Source organism: Vespula pensylvanica, chromosome 2 (assembly GCF_014466175.1).
Source record: "Vespula pensylvanica isolate Volc-1 chromosome 2, ASM1446617v1, whole genome shotgun sequence".
NCBI lineage: Eukaryota > Metazoa > Arthropoda > Insecta > Hymenoptera > Vespidae > Vespula > Vespula pensylvanica.
In genome coordinates this window covers 6274320-6295936 of record NC_057686.1, presented here as the reverse complement: position 1 = coordinate 6295936, position 21617 = coordinate 6274320, and the positions used below count along the sequence as shown (strand labels likewise).

General features: G+C 29.0%; 2 protein-coding genes across 3 annotated transcripts in view; one reads left to right on the top strand and one right to left on the bottom strand.

Annotated features, from left to right (window-relative positions):
• Positions 1-180: 180 nt before the first annotated feature.
• Positions 181-16361, bottom strand: LOC122638009 (arylalkylamine N-acetyltransferase 1-like). Of its 2 annotated transcripts, none has more exons than XM_043830610.1 (4): positions 16204-16361; positions 4155-4425; positions 928-1144; positions 181-793 (listed from the first exon to the last, which is right to left on the bottom strand). In XM_043830610.1, exons 2-4 carry the CDS (start codon positions 4399-4401, stop codon positions 595-597), a joined length of 663 nt encoding a protein of 220 aa, XP_043686545.1. In that variant the 5' UTR covers positions 4402-4425; positions 16204-16361; the 3' UTR covers positions 181-594. The 2 variants fall into 2 exon arrangements, with proteins under 2 accessions (XP_043686545.1, XP_043686544.1); XM_043830609.1 differs by lacking the exon at positions 16204-16361 and adding an exon at positions 5951-6757.
• Positions 16362-20721: 4360 nt separating this feature from the next.
• The window catches only part of LOC122638007 (fasciculation and elongation protein zeta-2), a 13569-nt gene continuing 12673 nt past the window's right edge, over positions 20722-21617 (top strand). Inside the window, exon 1 of the mRNA XM_043830607.1 lies at positions 20722-21198. Within this exon, the coding sequence (XP_043686542.1) occupies positions 21093-21198 (106 nt within the window). The 5' untranslated portion in view covers positions 20722-21092. The remainder of the gene's footprint in view (positions 21199-21617) is intronic.

Here is a 21617-nt window from a genome sequence, read left to right as displayed (position 1 = left end):
ATATAGTTTAAGAAATACATTCGTATTGCTTAATATGTGATAAATATAAATTATAGTGCATGATATTTAATATATGTAGTATACATAGCAAGATTCATGAATACATAAAAGTGTTTATGAACTAATGAGTCTACAAATGTATATTTATACGTAACCAAGACAAAGAAGAAAAAGTAAGCATCTTTTTAAGAAAATTTATTTTTTCAAAATAATCGTCTTGTATAGATAAACATATACAACTAATAATGAAAAGTATTTTTGTCGTTAAATAAAAGTAAAAGAAATGAAAATTCATAAATTTTAATAGATTTCATCTATGATTTCGTTACTGTACAGATTAAAATGCATATAAATGTGAGAATATTTTATACAATTTAACTAAACGTTCGCCAAAAAACGAATTTTCTTTTTTACAGTAAGAATTATTATACAATGATTTGACAAAATCATATTAAATTTATATTTACACTTTTAGTTTGGACCTAAAAGATCCAAAGACGTATCTTCTTCTCTCTCAATTGTTGCTTTCTTTTTTTTTCTTACTTAACATTAGATTAGTTATTCTTTTCATAATTTTCGGTCGCAAAAATTATTTTATAATCTTTTGATATACGAGGTAGCAGCCGTATGTGGAAGAGCAGGTGTGAAAATAGGTTTTCCATTTTCGTCGACATAATCGGAATATTTTAATTGATATATTTCTTCGAAACCAAGTCGTTCGCATAATTTTCCAGAAAACATGGACGTGCAATCAGCTCGCATTACATGAAAACCGCGTTCCCTAGCGATCTCTCTGAAAAAAAAAAAGAACAGAAAAAATTTAACTCAATAATAGCAAGAGAAAAAAATTATTAGAAGATTTCTATATATGTCTAATTTATTTTTAATTAATTTAATTAATTTTGATTATATTAATTATATACTCACGTTGTTTTTTCAATAAGAGCTTTGGCAATACCTTTGCCTCTCCAATTAGTGTCAACAGAGATTATTCTTATTTCTAATACATTTTGATCTCGAAATCTTCCATCAGCGTTGACTTTCTTATCCACGTAATGCAAAAACCTTAATATTTTTCTGAATTTAAGATTTTCGCAGTTTTCTATGTACTCTGGTTCGTCTTCCTCGCAGGGCTCTGCTTTTCCTGTAAAAAGTAAAACGCATTAAGTTTTTCTGACAATTGATAGATAACTTTATCTTTTATTTCTTTGTACACTCTGTTTGTTACACGTGCGTGCGTGCATTTGTTGTGTGTGTGTGTGTCTGTGTGCGTATATATATATATATATATATATATATATATATATATATCTGACGTTATATAATAAATATGATACTATTATGTTATTTATGATATATGTGCAATATATACATGAATAAATAAATAAATAATATATAATAATATATATAATAAATAATATTCATAAACGTAGGATCTTCCAAAAGTCATGGATCAAACAGAACGAGATGATATGGGAGATAATTTTCAGTAAAAACAGCTGTTTAAACGATGACTTTTGAAACACTCTATATACAAACACAGACAACACGAAGAAGATAATAACATCAGATTTTGATGCGACGCATTTGTCAGAGTTGCTTTCAGTGATTAACTTTATCCTCTTAGCGTTTATATTGTAAGAGCTAATATGTTAACGGACATAAAGAAATACGACAGGTTGGATATAAGATAACGGTTTAAGAGATCCCTTCTCCACGATAAAATGTATCGTTATTCACGGCACCTCCGCTGCAACATTGAAACACAATTTTTCTTTTTCCATTTTTCTCTTCTTTTTTTTTTTTCATTCTCTTCCCTTTTATCGACACTCATTTAAATATTTATAAATAATGGAGTATTTCTCGATAAGTAACATTCGTAGTATATGTGCATAAGTGTATGTGTGTGTGTGTATTTGTGCGTTTGTGTGTATGTGAACGGCCATTATTCGTGCATCAAGATAAGAGCGATCGTTAATTAGTCATCGAGTCTTGAACACGCGAATCTATACTAAAGAATAAACGCATATTGATCTCAAAAATGGCAAGGAACGTTTAGCGTTGATGCTTAACTGTATTACAATCTCATTGTATTAGAAGTGGACGGTAATCGTTATTTTCAATGCCGTACATCTCGTGTCATTATCTTCGACGTTTGTGACGTTGAAGATTCTAATCGTGTATTAGAATGATTTGCTAATCGGTCTGTTATTGAATGTATATAGGAATTAACTTTGAATGGCATATGTCTAATGGTATATTATGGGATCTTATCTTGATTATATTTTATTTGTTACTTTTAAACAAATTTTTTTGTTTATATTTGTTCGCATATTCTTATATTAATTATATTCTGTCGAAAATCATACTGCATAGAATGTTCTACTAGTCAAACGTGTTTCATATCTATATTTTTAATTTATTTAATCTTTTTTAAATTAATTTATTCAATTTATTTTTCAAAATTTATTCTTTAGATCCATTCTTATATTCTTATTAATTAGTTATATCTTATTTTTTTTTTTGTACATAAGAATAATTTGTTAATCGGTGTGTTATTTAATGTATATAAGAATCAGTTTTTAATAGTATTATATATTATGCGATCTAATACACATATCTTCGTTATATTTTATTTATTTTTTATTGTTTTACGTTAAAAATTCTAATTGTATATAACGCAGACGGCTAAACTGCGGCTCTCAGTTTAATGATCACATTGTTTTCTGAATTTTCTCTTTGGTTTACAAAAAAAAAAAAAATAAAAGATATATAAAAATTGTTTTTTGTAAATCTTTTTATTTCATAATTTTTTCTTCTAACTAGAATAAAAAACTGTAGAATTAGTATGCGAAAGCAAGTTTATCTGAAGCAAGCTTATCTGAATGTTAAATTTTTACAATGAATTGCATAAAAAAAAAAAAAGAAAAATAGAAATATTAAAATTGTTTGAAAGAGAGAGAGAGAGAGAGAGATAAGAATTTATAAGATATAATAATTATTCTAACAATTGTATAATGATATTTTTAATAAAAACATTAGAAAAATAATAAAAATTTCTTCCTAATCAAATTTCTTCTATTTTCGCATCTTTTATTCAGAAGATATATTTATGTAAACATTTCCAAATGGTTTTTCAACATTGTTAAGTTCGGCCATCTTTGATATATCAGAATGATCTGCTAATCAGTATATTGCTGAATATGTACTATTATACTTTATTTATTGTTTAGACTTTCTATCTTCCTATTAACAAACTAATACCCCATTAAAAATTTTAATCATATATAAAAACGATTTATTGATGGATGTGATATTTAATAAACGTATAGAAATGTTTTATATATTTTTTATATATTCCTGTCATTCTATTTAATAAATTCAGTTTCATTAAAAATTTCGCTAAGTGGATATATAATAATTTAGAGATAAATTAGAGATAATCGCTAATAGAGATAAAATAATTTTCTAATAGATGTTTCATTTATTATATATTATACGTATACGAATCAATTAAGAGTAGCGTACTACGCAATTTAGTATACTTGATGTATTATTTAAACTCATTCTTATTCCTTAGTTCCAATTAATAAATTAATGTCCCGTTAAAAATTTTAATCGCGTATAAAATAAAATCAGCTAATTTCTGTGCTATAAAATGAATCTGAGGTGAAAGAAATGCGATAGGCGATTATCAGTTAGCTTTGAAAGTTACATATATACATTTAATAATAACATGTTATGCGATCTAACATACCTTCATTATACGAATTTTTTGTGATCATTTCGACTCGTTGCTGATTCCTTATTATTAGACTAATGTTCCGTTAAAAATTTTAATTATATATAAGAGCGATTTGATAATCTTTATGTCATTGAATATATGGAGAAATAATCTTTGAGTTGCCTACATTTAGTAGCGCGTTATATGATCTGTTATATTTCAATAATATGTTTTTTAGACTCGTTATTATCTTCTTATTGATTGACTCTGTTACATGATCTTAGTATTAAGAAATGGTTTACATAAATACATATATGTATCTCTCTTTCTGTCTCTTATACATTATATGTTTGTTCATATATATATATATATGTGCGCTTATGTGTGCGTACATATTATGATAGTCCGAGGGACAAGCTAATAAACTCACCATTTAATAAAACGCCAATGATGGCACCGGTTGATGATACAGCCATAAAACTTAGATTGTTTTCAAGAGAAGATTTACTACAATAATCTTCCAATTCGAGACAAGTACTATCTTCTCCTTCCGGTATAAGAGCGATATTGTGATTAAGAGGTTCGTCTCGGAAGAAGAACCTCCTGAGGAATTTCAATACCCTGTGCTTGTCGTCCCTCGTTATAATTTCAATGTGATAATCCATAGCGGTGTTCATCACGGAATCGGCGGAATCCGCCAACTGAAAACAATAATAAAAAAATCGTTTCTGTATTCATGCTTTTGCGGATAAAAGATAAACGTTTCGTTTCACGATACGGCTGATAATATTTTTTTTTTCCTTTTTTTTTTTTTTTTCCAATTCTATATTTGCATATATCGGATTGACCAATAATTATCAATGCCGACATTTTTCGGTAGTTTATATCTAAATAAATAATGTAATATATTTTTAATATAATATAGTATAATATATATATATATATATTGCTTATATATTTAGATATAAGTAGAAATATTAATAATAAGATACAATAATATGTGATAATATAATATAATAATATAAAATACGAAGTAATATTAAAAATGAAAAAAAATATATATTATATGTGTATATATATATATATATATATATATTATAATTTGGATTGGCTAAGAAATTAATGTCGGAATGTTTAACATTTTATATTTAAATAAATAACACTGAATAACTTCTTACTGAATATTCCAGCACATTACTTATTGGCCAATCCAATACACACACACACATATTTATATGTATGTATGTATATGCATATACATAAGAATATATCACATGTGCATTCGTATAAATGTAATTCTTTCGCAAATAAGCGCAAGAGTCATCGTCTTCGTCATCTTTTTAGCTTGTTTTTGCTCGGAGAATACAATTAGCGTGTTTTCACACGCGACAGTTTATATCGTGAAATTAGCACGATCGTTTCGTTAGCGTGTTTCTCTTTGTTTCTCATTCGACTCTTTATCTCTAGGTCGCTCGTTGCCCGGTCAACGGCGTTTAGATAAAACTAGATCATCATTGAGTCTAATTTTTCTTTTATTAATGTTTCGTCAAGAGATTGTAAACAATGTTAAAATGTATTTCCTAGCATTTATCATCTTTATAAAGAAACTTGTTTTATCTCTTGTATCATTTTATCTGTCTATCCAACTATTTATTTAACTATCTGTTTATTTTTACGTTTCTATTTTAAATCATTCTGTTTGATCGTTTAAACTATTACATACACTTAAACATACTTTTTAAAAATACCAAATGGCGTTTCTTCGACGTCGAGGAAACTAACAATTATTATTATGTCATTAATGTATGCCCTTGAAAAGACAATCGCTTTAAAAAATTATACGTAATTATTGATACTTGATAAGAAAGAAAATGGTACTCATGATTCGTTACTAAATACACAATTGACTACTAAATTGGATTCGAGGAGGAAAATTAAGATGAGATTGTAATGATTACGTGTTCTGATCGATGCCGTAATCGATTACCAATAATAATCATTTTCAATGAAATTCGTTTGATAAGAATGTTCGATCGAATCTTTTTTAAAGACGGATTAGATGGATTAATCATTATCGGTACACACGCTATATGCGTGTATCAATATATCAACATATTCAATACGAATCATTATCATCGTTTCACCTTTCTCTTCCATTACTAGTCAAAGATTTTATATAAAAGAAAATCGAATAACTCTAAGTATAAACGTTTTGTATCACCTTACCGTGTATCTCGTCATTTTCTTAGTATCTTTAGCAAAATTTGTTTTGCCCTTCTGCTCGATGTTAGAGTCACCAATTCGAGTGGTAGAAGACAACTTGTTCGCCAAAATGGTCTCCATGATTGATGAACTTTTAATTCTCTTTATTATCGATCACCGAACAAATCCGTAAATAAACAGTGAATTTATTTATTTATTTATTTATTTATATGTATATATATATATACATATATACATATGTGTGTGTGTATATTTGTATAAGCTAATATAATATGCAAGTATATTGTATTTTCGTGAGAAACTAATTAGCTAGATAGAAGCTAGAAACGAAATAAATGAAATAAACGAATGGTAGAAGTCTTTCTTTCGTGGTTAAATCAACGACTCGATATGCTCGTTGTATTGCGTCGACAACGTCGAGGTGGTAATCTAACACTGCGCTTTGCGATAGGACGTCCTCCGTTCTTATATAGACGCTCGGTAACGAATGGCACACAAGCTGTTCTTACAGGTTCAGGGACAGATACGGAAATATGAATGCAGTTTAGGATAGTCGATCGAGATCCGTGCCAATGTCATTTGCATTATGATATGTGAAGATGTTTATATGGATACGGTAGATGCGGTAAATAAGGTAGATAAATAGATAGATCAAATATTGAACGAAAGAATGCTAAAATTATCGGTCGATGGACGAAGAGCAAATTAAAAGAATTTTACGTTTTAAAGGAGTTTGCGATAAAGTGGGTGCGTCTGTAGGAAAGTTATTTCGAGGTCGAGGCTACAATGTCTTAAAGTATTTTTTCATGACGATATATTCTCAAGATTCTAACTTACTTCGTTTTAAGTTTAAAGGCCATTAGACGCGCCTACGATTGTACCTGTGTACTTAATCTATACACACATAGATAGATACATACGTATGTATGATCGGATCGTAAGTATAAGTTCAAGTGTATATATATCTTTAGGTATTTATGGTGTTAGTGTAAATGTAAATGTATTTATGTATAGGAATATATATATATATATATATATATATATATATGTATATATAAATGTTCTGTACATACGTGTACGTACGTATAATGTATATGTGTATATGCGCTTTATGTACATATATATTATGTACAAACACTTATGTTTATCTAAGCATAATGTACGTGTACATATGTGTACATATCAATTTATTCGTACTTATGTATGTAGCTTTGTATATATCGATCGTTTTGTACACTTTAAAAGAGAGACGATCATTGCAGAAATTTACATTAAAGCAAGGAGATATCCTTTGCAATATTTCAATATCGGCTATTATAAATTAATGATCTAACAAGAGTTTTATATTTTAATTAGGCTCATAAAAATCATAGGTATATAAGATTGAAGTATTGTAATAAATCAAATATGTACATACATACATTCGTAAGATTGTTCGGGATCGTTCAAAGAATTTCATTCGTGACTCAACAAAGACTCATTCGTTACATTTACATCACATGCGATGAGTATGCAAAAATAATAATGAAAAATTGCTAATCATCTAGCAATTTTAATATTGCCATGGATTTCATGGCAATGGTACATACATACATTATGTGTACCTTGAAAAAGATTGTCTTTGATGGGCGTATCCGTTTGAAATCTATCATACAACCTTTACGTTCACGTAAGAGGAATTATTTTCAATGGAGGAGATATAACTGATCTCGTAAAAGCTTTGATCTTGAATAATCTTTGATATTGATAAAAAATGAGATATTCTATTTTCAATGGTTTATACAAACGATCGGAGATCAAACGACTTTGTTGAGCGTAGATCGTGTTTTTGAATTTTGAAAGATAACAAATTCTGCTAACTATTTCCTCTCGTCCCTAATAGTATATTAACTCGTACATTAGTATATTATCTATAAATATATAATGAGTAAATAAGTATTTTATATAATGTAAATTATAAAATATTGCGATTTAAAAAGATCTTAAAGACTAGATGATTTTAAAAATCGATTATCCTTTCTCGAAATTTTTTAAGCAAATTTTATTTTCCAAACTGCAAAATTACGAGCCTAGGAACTTTTACCGTAATATGACAAAAAATTGTCTAAAATGTTCGGAAAAAGAAAATTTTATTAATTTTTAATATCACTGACAACTTTTTTGTTCTGTAAATCTATAAATTTTTAGTTCACTAAGTATTTCTACATATGTTATACATATAGATAGATATATTTTTTCTTATCTTTGCATCAGAGTTATATAAAAGTCGATTGATATATTTTTATAAAGAATCAATTGGTATATATTTATAATAAGAATAATATATAATTAACCAAAGAAAAAAAAAAAAAAGTAATAAATCCCACACACTCGTTCCAAGTATACTATTTCCTTTTTTCTTTTTTTATCTAAATTATATAAAAGTCTATGGTTTGAGATTCATGGTATATATTATATCTTCTATATTGTTATTAAAATAAACAAAAAGAAAAGAATATTTTTTTTCATGAAGAATATTAAGCGAAATCACTATTCGAATGGAATTCAAGATTTCCTCGAATCCAAACCGGACCCTCGAACTAAATGTTTATTGTTCTCGGCTTCTAGCCAAAAGGAAAGCGTGAATATATGTATATCTATGTGGAGCAAGGTGCGCCATAGGTTTAAACCGGATTTAAAGGTGGAAGGTTGTTGCTCGTATGGTTGGTCGTTTACCTAATATCTAACATTACGTAACGTTTTATTGAAAAGTATATAGATCAATCGAAGACTTTACTAATAAGATCTTTTTATAGACAATATTTCTTAGATCAGGATCTTTGCAAGGATTGATTCTATTTCCTTCTTGACGAAGGTCAAAGGTTGGATCCTTCGATCGGAATTCGATTGGATCGATCATATCGATCTGATAATCGTCGACCTTCGATAAATGAAACGATCAACGGATTATTATCCGTTTACTTTGTCATTAATCTATATCTTCTGATCAAACAGGATGCGGTAGCAAGTGAATCTCCTTTAACCTCGACAACTATTGTTTCTTTTCTCTCATTCTTTGGATCAACGCCAAAGATCTCAAGTAGTCGCATGATCCAAGGTCAAATAAGTACATGCTCTATTCTTTGACTGGAACAAAGGGTTATCGAACAAAATCGATTCGACCTAAACGGTTTGGCGACGATTACGTATTAACAATTTTTTATGTAACAGATAAAAAGTTAATCGATTTTGTGGAATCGAATTTCGTTGGAACTTTATATATATATATATATTTTTTTTTTATTCTTTTTTGACAATTCTTAAGTACGTATTTGTACCGAATTATAATGTACGATCAAATTGATCAAATCAATAAATAAATGTATTTTATAATTATTTGCAATTCTAACAAGATTTATTACAGATCAGTAGTTTCTCTTTTTGTTCTGTGCATTATATAAACATTATATAAACATTATGTAAACCGTATCACAAAGATATAAAGATACGAATAATCTCATGTACATTAATCAAAATCTTTTAGAAATATAGTAATAGATTGGTCGCGTATTCATTAAATAGGTAAACCAAGTCTTTTAAGAAAAAGAATCATATTCTATAATACTAATGATTTTTTTTCTTATCTTTTTCTATTTTTCCACCCTAGGTTCCAGGTCGTACCAGGATCGCAAGCTCACGTTGAGTAATATCATTGAAACATGAGTCGCATGAGGTAACTTGGAGAGATTTAAAAAAAATGTGGAAACCTGTTGGTTGAAATAAAGACAGAAATATATCTATATCCTTAATATGGTATATATGTATCCATACATATCACATTGTTTCTAATATATATCACATTGAGTATAAACATATCGACAAGATATATTATATGTCTATATGTATATATACATATTACACACAGATTAATTCTGGACTAAGACATATATATATATATATATATATATGCGCGTATATATGTATATGCATATATCCTGTCGATGCTATCTTCAACAGCATGATTGATCTTGATTCTTATTTGTACATAATTTTTCATATGCAACTGCAAATAAACGAATATGTAACATTGTAATAATGCGACAAAGTTAATTGTAAGATCCCGAGGAATAGAACGGAAGAGATATTAAATCGTAAATTAGTCTGGCGAATATAACAGACAGATGTCTGCGATGTCGCGAATAATAAAGAAAGAAAAAAAAAAAAAGAAAATAATAATAAAAGAGGAAAAAGAAGAAAAAGAAAAAAATAAGACAAAAGGAACAATAACAAGCAGTATCGCGAATCATTCGAGACGTTCAACGCGATTGAAGATTACAGGTGTCGATCGAAAGCCGTATCGATTCTATCGATCGTATCGGTTTTTCATTAAGGTGCGACGGAGGCTCGCTGTTTTGATCAAATCCTCTTTTCTCCTTAGTTCTTTTTTTTTCTTTTTCTTTTTCCTTTTTTTTTTTTTTTTTTTTCTTTGCTTCAACAGCGTACAAGGTAATCGATGTATAAATTGATGTTCGGACGACGCCGAGGCAACGATCGATCGTATAATTGATTTTATTTAATTTTTTATCTTTAAATTGATTATTATCTGTAAGTTGTAGAATCTTTTAACTATTTCGTCTTGCTTATAATTTCCCTTATCGTGCTTATTTGCTTCTCACGAATCGTTATTTTTTTATTACAAGCATAAATCAGATATAATTCGATGATATTTCTGTTACAGCTAGATTAATATGCTTTTTTCTCTCTCTCTCTTTTTTTTTTTTTTCGTATTATTTAACGTATATAATGTTTAATTAGAACTAATTATAATGCCATATTATAATCATTTTATATTAATTTATACCAATTACGATTGATTATAAGACGATTAATTTATATTAATTTATAATATAACATAAGAGAAAATTAATATATGTATATTAGCATATTATTAATTATATATATTAGGATTTTATAAATCAATTTTGCACAATTTTATTTATATAATTTTCTATTTAATTAACATAATTATCTGTATAAGATAACTGTAAAATATTTTATCTACCTATAAATTTATTCATTTAGATCTATTTATATCTCGAATGTATGTTTATCGATTATATAATAATACGATCAGTTATTTCTCGATCTGGCATTCGATCAATCGTTGAAGGTGTGAACTCATCTAAAGAAGAGTGTAAAAGAGACGAAAGGGAAGATGTAAAAAGAAGACGAGACAAGATAAAACGAAAGAAGCAAGAGATGACAAGTCCAAAGTAATCCTGATCTCCTTGAAACGCGCGAACGTAACGTGTTGCACGTAATGAATCTATTAGTTGACATACAATGTAAACGTATTAATTACCGTTGAACCCAATGCCATGCCTTGAAATCATTAATAATCTCCACGTCATTTTACTACACGACTATGTGAATCTAAAGGAGTGCACGTACCTCCATGTTCTCGCCTAATAATATATCTCGAAACGCATCGACACGTCACGTACAAACACACCTCTTTAATTTTCATATTCCGCTTCTTGCCTTCCGATAAATCTAATACTGTTTCTTTTTTTCTCCTTAACATTTTTTAAATTTATATAATTACGTATATACACCAATCGATAAATCGAATACTTTTTTCCTTTTTTTTCCTTCTTCTTTTTTTTCTTTTTCTTTTTTCTTTTTTCTGTTTTTACAACTTCTTATAAGTTTCAATAAAAGGGTAACAATGTGGATTATTCATATAATTACTAAATTATAACAATTATTATTTCTATAATTTAGAATATTCGAGAATTATCCGGACAGCTGCTAATCTTATAGCATCTATAATTTACGTTAATAATAAAGTGTATAAACAAATAGACTTTAAATAGACATGATTGATAAGATTTTTATTACTCGTAACTAGGTAATTTTGTTCGAAACATTTTTCTAAGAATATTCAAATTATACGAGTGTTTTCTGAGAATATCGTAGACATTTGTCTTTTTTTTTTTTTCTCGAATGATAAATCGATGTATAGGATGATTCGCATTTGAAGGATGGAGCATTGTAAAGTGTTTTGTAAATATAAACTTAATATTTAGTTTTATAAATTATTTCAAGTTCTAACGATGTTTATCAAACTTTATAAACTCTGTTTAAAAATCATATAATATATGAAAAATCAAATTATGTTTTTTCTTGAAATGATAAATATTATATCATTGTAAGGGTGATCCACATAAAATGTTACGAAACTAAACACAAATTTGTTACAAATTTACTTTTTATGTATCAATTATTTTACATTAAACATATAAGCTTACTTAAAAATCATATAACTTATTAAAGAAAAGAAAAAGAATAAGAAAAAAAAAAAAATTAATTCGATAGTCGTTAAGAATTCTTTTTCATGCATATTTGTAATATCATTAATTTTCTATGAATATTGAAACTATACACGTTATTCTAAGAATATCAAAGCAGACTTGTTTTTTTCCGAGTGATAAATAATTTATTGAATGATAAATTTTATTGTATAGAATGGTCCATATAAAGCGTTACAAAATGTTTATAAAAAACATTTTAAAAATCTATTCTTATAAATTACTTCATGCTTGAATAACGATCCTTTTCCTTATCGATATTCATAAAATTTATTTATAATAAAATATAATTTATTAATTAATTTATTAATAGTAAATCATAATTTATTATAAAAAATGAAGATTCGATACTCGATAGCAATGCTTTCTAATGCAACCTTATAATACTTTATGTGAATCACGTATCGATTAGAGTTCATGCTCTTTTTTTTTAAGAACAATTTAAATTCGTAACATAGAAAATAACATATGTATATATATATATATATTATAAAGTATATTTGTAATAAAAATATTACTATTGCATTAAAAAAATAATAATAATAATAATAAATGTACAATAAAACATCTTTTAAAGATATCTAAAAAAATTTTAATAACTTAGGATTACGTCAGGTTTACATCAGAGTTTGAGCAATATCAAAAAAAAAAAAAAAAAAAAAAAGAAACGACATTAGAATAAATGATTATTCATTTATAATTGAGCACATAAATTTAATGTTTTCAACATTCCTATTCTATATGAAATATTGCTGACTAATAATATTTTTTATTTATAATGGATATATTGATTTAATCCAAAATGTTCATTATTTTAATTCACAAATTATTCGTTTGAAAGCATAAAGTATTCACTTTAACGCACACTGTCTTTCTAAACAATTCCCTATTGATCGTTTTTCTTTTTTTTTTTTTTCACTTTTTATTTGTTTGTTTCTTTATTTTTTCTTTTTTCTTCTTCTTTAACGATTAATTGCTCGTTAGCTTAACGCCTCCTGTATCGTTTTACATGCATTTAATTTCGCTTATCCGGTATAAGCGATAAACTCGACTAACACATTTTACGGTGTAACGGTTAAAGGCTCGTACTATTAAAATTTTTATTGATGTAATGGATGCGATAATCGATGGTAATGAGAATATAAAGGAAAAACAAAAAAAAAGGCTAAGAAAAAAAAAAAGAAAAAAGAACTAATTGATCCCGCGTTAAAATCAAATATAATTCGATGCTGTTATCGTTGTAGACAATGGTCGTTCGTACATTTGATGGAACAAAAGTAATGGGTGGGAGTGCACGAGCTCGCACGCGCGCACCCACGTGCTCGTTGTTCTTCTCCGCAGAAATTTCACAAACCGGGCACGTGCAAAACAGGAAGAGCCATTTTCATAATCGAACTACGAATTAAACTAATTATAAGTGTTTCGATATACAATTGCTCGCTACGGAACGTAATTGTTCTTCTTAAAGAATATCTTTATATTTATTATATTTTTACATAACTTTGAAGTCACGTACTTACATATTTGCTTTAATTTTCTTTTATCGATCTTCATTTTTCATTTTTTTTTTTCTTCTTTAAAAGAAATTATTTGTTAGTTTAAATTGTAAAATTAATTCTATCTAAATATTATTATTATATTTAATATCGTGTTTTTTTTTTTTTTTTTTTTTTTTTTTTTTTATCTATTAAATTTCTACAACTTTATGTAACATGAAAAAGAAAAGAACGCATACTCGTATGTTTTAATTTTTTAAGTTTCGTTTCAATTTTTCTTGATAAAATTATTTCTTAGCTCCATGTCCATTCTAAAAATAAGTTATAGTAGTATGACTTGTAGTAGCATATAGCACAAAAGATAAATATATTTTTAGATGGTTAAATCGAGAAATTGCTCATAGATTTCGTAGAAGCTAATGTACCTGCTTTCGTAGAATGTTAATGTACCTGCTGTGATAACAGTAAGATAATAATTATGCTTTGTGATAAATGTTATTTGAACGATCTTAATATGTTTGATTTATACCTATTTACGTAAGTTTGAGTTTCATGTATCTTTGATATGCAATTTCGTTCTTTCTCTCTCTCTCTCTCTCTCTCTCTCTCTCTCTCTCTCTCTCTCTCTCTCTCTCTCTTTAGTTACTATTAATGACACAGAAATTATTGTAAAATGTATGAAAAATAATAGCTTCTTTATAAAAAATTGTATCGTCAATTATAATATGAAATTAGAAAATTAATGAAAAAAAATAAGAAATTTTAGAAAGAGCCAATCGGATTATGTATATCGTGTACATTATGTATTCGAATTTTTTTGTAAATAAATCCACGATTTTTATTTAAATCCGCGATGTTTTTTTTCTTTCTTTTTTTTTTTATCGTCGAACAAACAAAGCACGCAATGCAGTTTACTGATATCACCGTTTGATAATATACCATGTACCGATGACGATAATTTATCGCAAAGTACGATAATGTGATTTTAATAACGGATAACACAATAAGATATATGCATATATGATTTGCATTTAAAGATCGATTCAAAGATATTGTTTGAAGATTTTTCAGTAATTTCATGATTAACGAGAAGACAGTTTTGTAAATATGCATTTTGAAATATATATCTACGTACAGGTGACTTATATACATATATATTTAATATTATGTATCTACATATATATATATATACGTATATATTATATATTCGACCGTGAAATAAAATAAAAAAAAAAAGAGAAAGCAAGATGAACTTATAAAAAGGCGATATTATAAAAATTAAATTAAAAAAGACACACGCAGGTATATAATTTAATATATATAGTAAATAATATTTGTATGTGACGAAGATGTTAGACATAATCCAACACACAATTTAGACTCGACCCAAATCGATCCAATTCGACCCAATTCAATTCGATCTTATTCAGCCATATTTGATATTATTCGATCTTATTTGATCCTATTAGATCCTACTCCATTCTATCCGATCCTATTCGTTCTTATTTGGAACAAACGTTTGATCAGAAATAGAATAACGATATTATCTACTACGATAAGATGTTTCATTGATGAAATGATAAGATATTTCATTTTTCTAATATTATTTAGTTTTTAGTTACAAGTAATTCATTTTTACTTCGTAATTTAACAGATTTTAACGTGAGATTATTTGATATCATCATTTTATATTTGTTTTCTTTTCTTTTTTTTTTTTTTATTCAAGTAGTAAAAGAGAATAAAAGAGAGAAAGAAAGAGAAAAAAAGTAGGACTTTCTTTAAAAGTTAAAGAAAGAAAAAGAGAAAAACTTATTAAAAAATGATTCAGAATAAAAAAAAATTCAGAATAAAATAAAAGAGACACTTAGAAGTATGTATTACATAATATTTTGCAAGTGTGACTTATATGTTACTTAAGATTTACTAACTTATACCTTTATATAAATTATATATAAAGTTATATAAATAAATAAAAAGAGAGAGATAGAATATCCAAAAAGTAAATCATAACAATTAAAAATTACAAATAAAGAACATTCTTTCAATTATATATTATAAAGTATAATATTAGATAATAATATATCTGTATGTATTTACTCACCCGTGATATCGAGAGCTTGTATAAAAAGATATAGAAAGAGATAAATTACTTAAAAAGTTTATCTTAATAATTTTAAATTAAAGAAAAAACTTGTACATCTTTATTATATACATAATATATATATATATATATATATATATATATAATAAAAATTTTTTTTTTAATTTAAAATTGTTAAGATTCACTTTTACACACACATATATATATATATATAAATGTGTAATATTATAATTTATAATTTAAATGTATCATTATTAAATGTATATATATTAAAAAATAATTTTCACGTACAGTTGATATTAGACTCACCTAAACTCCTATCGAGAACTGATAGACACAGAGAGTAAAAGAACAAAATAGAGGAATAGAGATAGAGAAAAAAATGAAAACGATCGATTTATCAGTTGTTTCTCAATCACGTTACGTCGATCGTGTCCCCTTTACTCTATGGCTAGCTACGTACTGCAAATACAAGAAGGAAGATCGTATCGGTAGGGAGGGTCATTACCATCCGGCTGCGTAATATCCCTTCGTCGAGTGTATCTAAGTATATACATATAGATATATACTTATGTATATATCTATAATATAACTCTATGTATATAAATGACGAAAAGAGGGTTACTCTTTCATTTATTTTTCTATTGAATCTAATTAGGAAGCGTGATCTCCCACTAATAATAGGCTTCGTACGTTTTCGTCGCTAGTGACGTGGGATCTGAATCTAAACGCGAGCACATTTGTGAATCAGCAATCTAATTCAGACTTTGCAATATTTCTTTATTATTAGTCGTTACATATTATTCACAAAACGAACTGTTCTCTCTATTTAACCCTTTATAATATTATTCTTTATAATATTTTATTATATCATGTCATCTGTGCGTGTTTGTAATTTCTCAAGAACTCTTACTATTTTTGTTCAATTGAAAATGAAATTTTGTATTTAATTAAAAAGTAATTGTTCTTTATCGAGTTACTGAAAGTTTGGGCTACTTTAACTTCCGGAGATATTATTTATAAGACAGTCTACAAGGTTTCAAACGAATGAAAGAGAGAGAGAAAGACAAGGTCAATATACGACCGACGTGAAGTACGATGCAAGAGAGAAAGGAGGAAATTGTAATGTCGATTACATTAGAAATGTATAGATTGGGTGATCTATTATTTGCTTTCCGTGTTCCTTGTTTCTTGTTCCTTGTTCCGTGTTCTGTGTTTCGTGTTCTGTGTTCTATGTTCTATGTTTTGTATTGCACGTTATCATCGATGGTGCGATGATAGCGTGCTATCTACGGTGGCCTGGAGTTTATATCCGTTTATTAAAGGAAATTGCTAAAATGGACTTTAGATAATAATTGGTTTATTTAATTAAAAAAAAATTTAACAGATAAGTCATTGACATTTATGGAAAGAGAGTATCCAGAGATATTTCAACGTATATATTAAAAAATATTTTCTTAAAGAAAGATGATAGGGAGAAGATAACTCGAAAATCATGAATTTTACAAAAAATTTGTTTACGATGTTTTATAAGCATGATGAAACGATGCAACTTTTGTTCAAACTTTTTTCAGATATCTTTCACCGTTCTTGAGATTTCACTCCATGAAAAATCTCTTTTTCATGGGGTGATTTAACTCAATAAAACCGAATTACGGCATGAACAAAAAGTAGGATTGTATTACGAATTTCATACTTTGCTTGTATCCAAAGTTTCAGAATATTTTGAATTTCCGGGTTGCCTGCCTTTGTTCGTAGTATATATATATATATATATATATATATATATATATATATATATATTATGCTTATAGTATACTATACTTATACTATATTATATTATAATAATCTAAGCGATGGACTATTACTTAAATACTTTAATAGTAATTATATTAAATTATAATTAATTTAACTAATGATATAACTGTCATATTAGATAGTCTTTAGAGATACAAACAAAAAATTGTTGATTCATTTAATATCGAAAACCTTTAAAATCTTATTTTATAAAATAAAAACAAAAATTTCATGATACACAAATTAACGTGCGACGAAATATCGCTAGCATCGATTTAGAAAAAAAAAAAAAAAGAAAAAAACCGAGAAAAGAAGAGAATCTATAATATCGTCGAGCAAACGAGACTGACTAAAAGTAACGTAATTTGTTACTTATAGTTAGTCTCGACAAGGTCGCTCGATAAACGTGAACTTCTTAATTGAATAACCAAGAGTGCGACACTAACGTCGATTCCATTGAATTTACAATCGATCGAGTAAATTAATGAGATATAAATGAGCATATATCGTGAGTTTATAATCAAAGAAAACGATCGGTAGCTTTATCGAAAATGTCCTGATTACCTTGCTCCTTTTCGATTTCCTTATTGATAACGTAACCGATCGATCAATCTTGATTCGTCCTTTCCTCGAGCACGAGATTAATTCGAGACGCGTTTATTCGATCGTCGTTATCCTTGTTCGATTCCATTTAACGATAAGAAAATCTTTTTCCATCTTTACAGGAAGATGGATAAACGTGATCAAGAAGGATCAAATGCAAATTTATCGATCTCGTTTTTTTGCATGTCTCGCATTGCTTCGCCATTTTCGAATCGTCTATCGATCGTTCGATTTTCTTGGGGGAAAAAAAAAAAGAGAAAAAAGGAAATAAACAGGGAAAAGGAAATAATAATAAATAAATAAAAAAAAAAGGATCGACATCCTCGATAGCTCCATTATACGTTCTGAATCATTGTACCTGATCAACGCTTTCAAAGTCGTTATACATATGTATGTACATCGCGAGGTAATTACGCTTTAAACTTCGTTGATAATAATAACGAAAGGAATTTGCTATCGATTCTTTGCGTTAACATAAACCGTTACGAGCGAAAGGGTGTGATTATTGATTTGTTTAGATCAAAGAAAAATCTGACGTAATGGAAACGTACGCTTTTACGCGAATGTTATTACATGTGCAATCTACCATTGAACAGACTCTATCTAAGTAGATTTTCTTTCGACAAAAAAAAAGAAAGATAAAAAAAGAAAAAAAATCTACTGAAATATTAGAAGGAGAAGAGGAGAACGAGAAAAGCGAAGAAAAAAGGAACAAAATAAAACAAATCAAATAAATCAAAGGCATGGAATATACGGCGAATGGGAAAGGTAGAATTTAATCGTACATAAAGTAGAACGTTAGACGGATCATCGACTCTCTCTCTTATATAATATGTAAACTCGTTCGAAAGGTTGCTTAGGGAAACCACGAGCCTATCTATTGTGATATATACGCCGTGAATACATTCTTTGAAACGTTCAATGAGACCAATGGCTGCCTTGCTCTAGGTTCGACTTTATATCTCCTCGGCCCGGATTGATCTGCCCCACATTGACAATACGATTTACGAGAAGTATGATGCCAAGGCTGACTACAATTCCCCATTTTTACATCTTTTTTTCTTTTTTCTTTCTCTTTTCTCTCTCTCTCTCTCTCTCTCTCTCTCTCTCTCTCTCTCTCTCTCTCTCTTCTTCTTTTCATTTTTTATCTTATCGGTAAAATCAACCCGCCCACATGGCTGACGTGTGTAGATATTTACTGACAAAATCGAAGTCTCATCCAGTAAATCGGATCATTTCGATCGTCGCGTGTAAAATTGCAAACTAATTTGAAATATATCGACGTATGTTGACATTTGCTTTACCACCCTGTGACGATAGATGATCGGAGCTGCGTCTTACTCATACGGAAACTCATAGGTCGAGCAATGAAATGTTTGAAAGAGAAAAAAACGAAAAGAGTAAAAAAAGACGAGAGAAGAAAAAAAGAAAAACTATGCTGAGATCGCGCGTCCTCAAGGTCGTTTAACGTATCATCGCTCGAGAGACATCGTTACGCAGTTCTTCGCGAGCGAATATCTAGTTAAAAAACGACAGCACTTTTTATGCCTTTTAGTATCGAAGGTGTGGCTCTCGATATCACGCAGGCGTGTCCTCGTATTTTTCCAGCCCTTCTCCTTATTAATCCTTCGTGATACTTACGAATGGCGAGCGACTATGCTAATCAACCTCAAATGACACCCCCTTCTCGTTCACGTCGTACATACGTCGTCGTACAAGATATACATAACGCTTTCACGTAATAATCCTACCTCGATATTTTCGATGAAACTGCTGCCTCGTCCGATTTCTTCGACATTCTTTAATATTTTTATAACGAACAAACAAACAAAAAAGATGTAATTTAATTTATTCATACTCGTATAAGCCGTATGCATGCATTTCCGTTATTTTCCATTACGAATCTCAATCGGATGCGTAATTAATCGATTATCGATAATCGAAACAAACGACACGTTCTTTTACGAGATTAATATCGAACTGTATTACCAACATTCTAATACCATATTAACGAAGTAGATTTCTCCAAGTCGACATATACCGACTTACGATTTATACTCTGCAATTGTATCCATCGATAAAATAGATACGATGATAAATTACCGATCGATTCGTAACCGTCGGTATAATCGTTCTCTACAGGAATAACTATTTAAGTAATAAACTTTGAATCGATTTTAATCCATCTCAGATATACTATTACTTATATAGGAAAAGGTAATGAATAAAAATAAAACATTTTTTATTTCATAAATCCGTCCAATCTCGTTCGAATCGAAAACAAAGGTTCTCTCTTTTCGTAATGGGCCTGACGCATACACGAAATCGAATGGTTCGTAAAAACGGCGCGCGGCGCACGCAGCCAGCCGTTGCCATGACAACGAGCGATCATCTTCCCCCACCAGCAAGCGGCTAACCGCCCTCTGCGTCAGTCGTTCGCGTAGAGTCGGATGGGTCGTTTCACGCTTCCTTGATGCGACATATTCGCGCGCTCGTGCCTCTCCTTTTTTTGCCCTTATTTCGTCCATAATACTATTTTCTCTCTCTCTCTCTCTTTCTCTCTCTCTCTATATATATATATATTTCTTTCTTTCTTTCTCCCTCCGTCTTACGCGTCGCTCATTTTATTGGCTCGGTTAACCCTCTTTTTTTCGTGCTGACTATACGTCATCGAGAAATAAGAAGAGGAAGAAGGTGTTTTCCAGGAGGAGGAGCGGCTCGGGGGCACCGCAGCGACCGTGCCTTTCCGAATCTCGCTGCGGTGATACCTCCCTCCTGGATTTTCATCGTGCTTAATAATGAGGGACATGGCGGGCAAGATCGCCGAGTTGAAGTTCGAGGCACCCCTTGCGCGCTTCGAGGAGGAGGAAACGGCCAGTTTAAAGAATATGAATCTTTTGACAGGTATGTAGAACAAAATAGATACAAAAAGGTAGAAAAGAAAAGAAACGAGATTTAGGAAATAAAGGAAAGAAAATCGAAAGTGACAATTTATCACCTTTCTTCGATCTCGATCCCAAAAACTTTCCGATATCGTCCTTCGTCGCGACGCGTTCTCGCGTCACTCTCTGGGGACTCGGAGAATCTCGTGTAGACTCGTCGACACGAATCTCCAAGAGACGAACCGTCCTCGGTCGCTTTCATGCACGTTCGTTCGATTCGTCGTTCTAAAAACGAACGAACGAATGCATGAACGTAGACGAGAATCTTCAACACCAGAGAGGAAACTAGAGCGTAGAAATTATAAATCGTATCGACGATTCTACTTCGAACTTTCCAGCATGTTACTTCGATATGCAGATATATATATATATATATATATA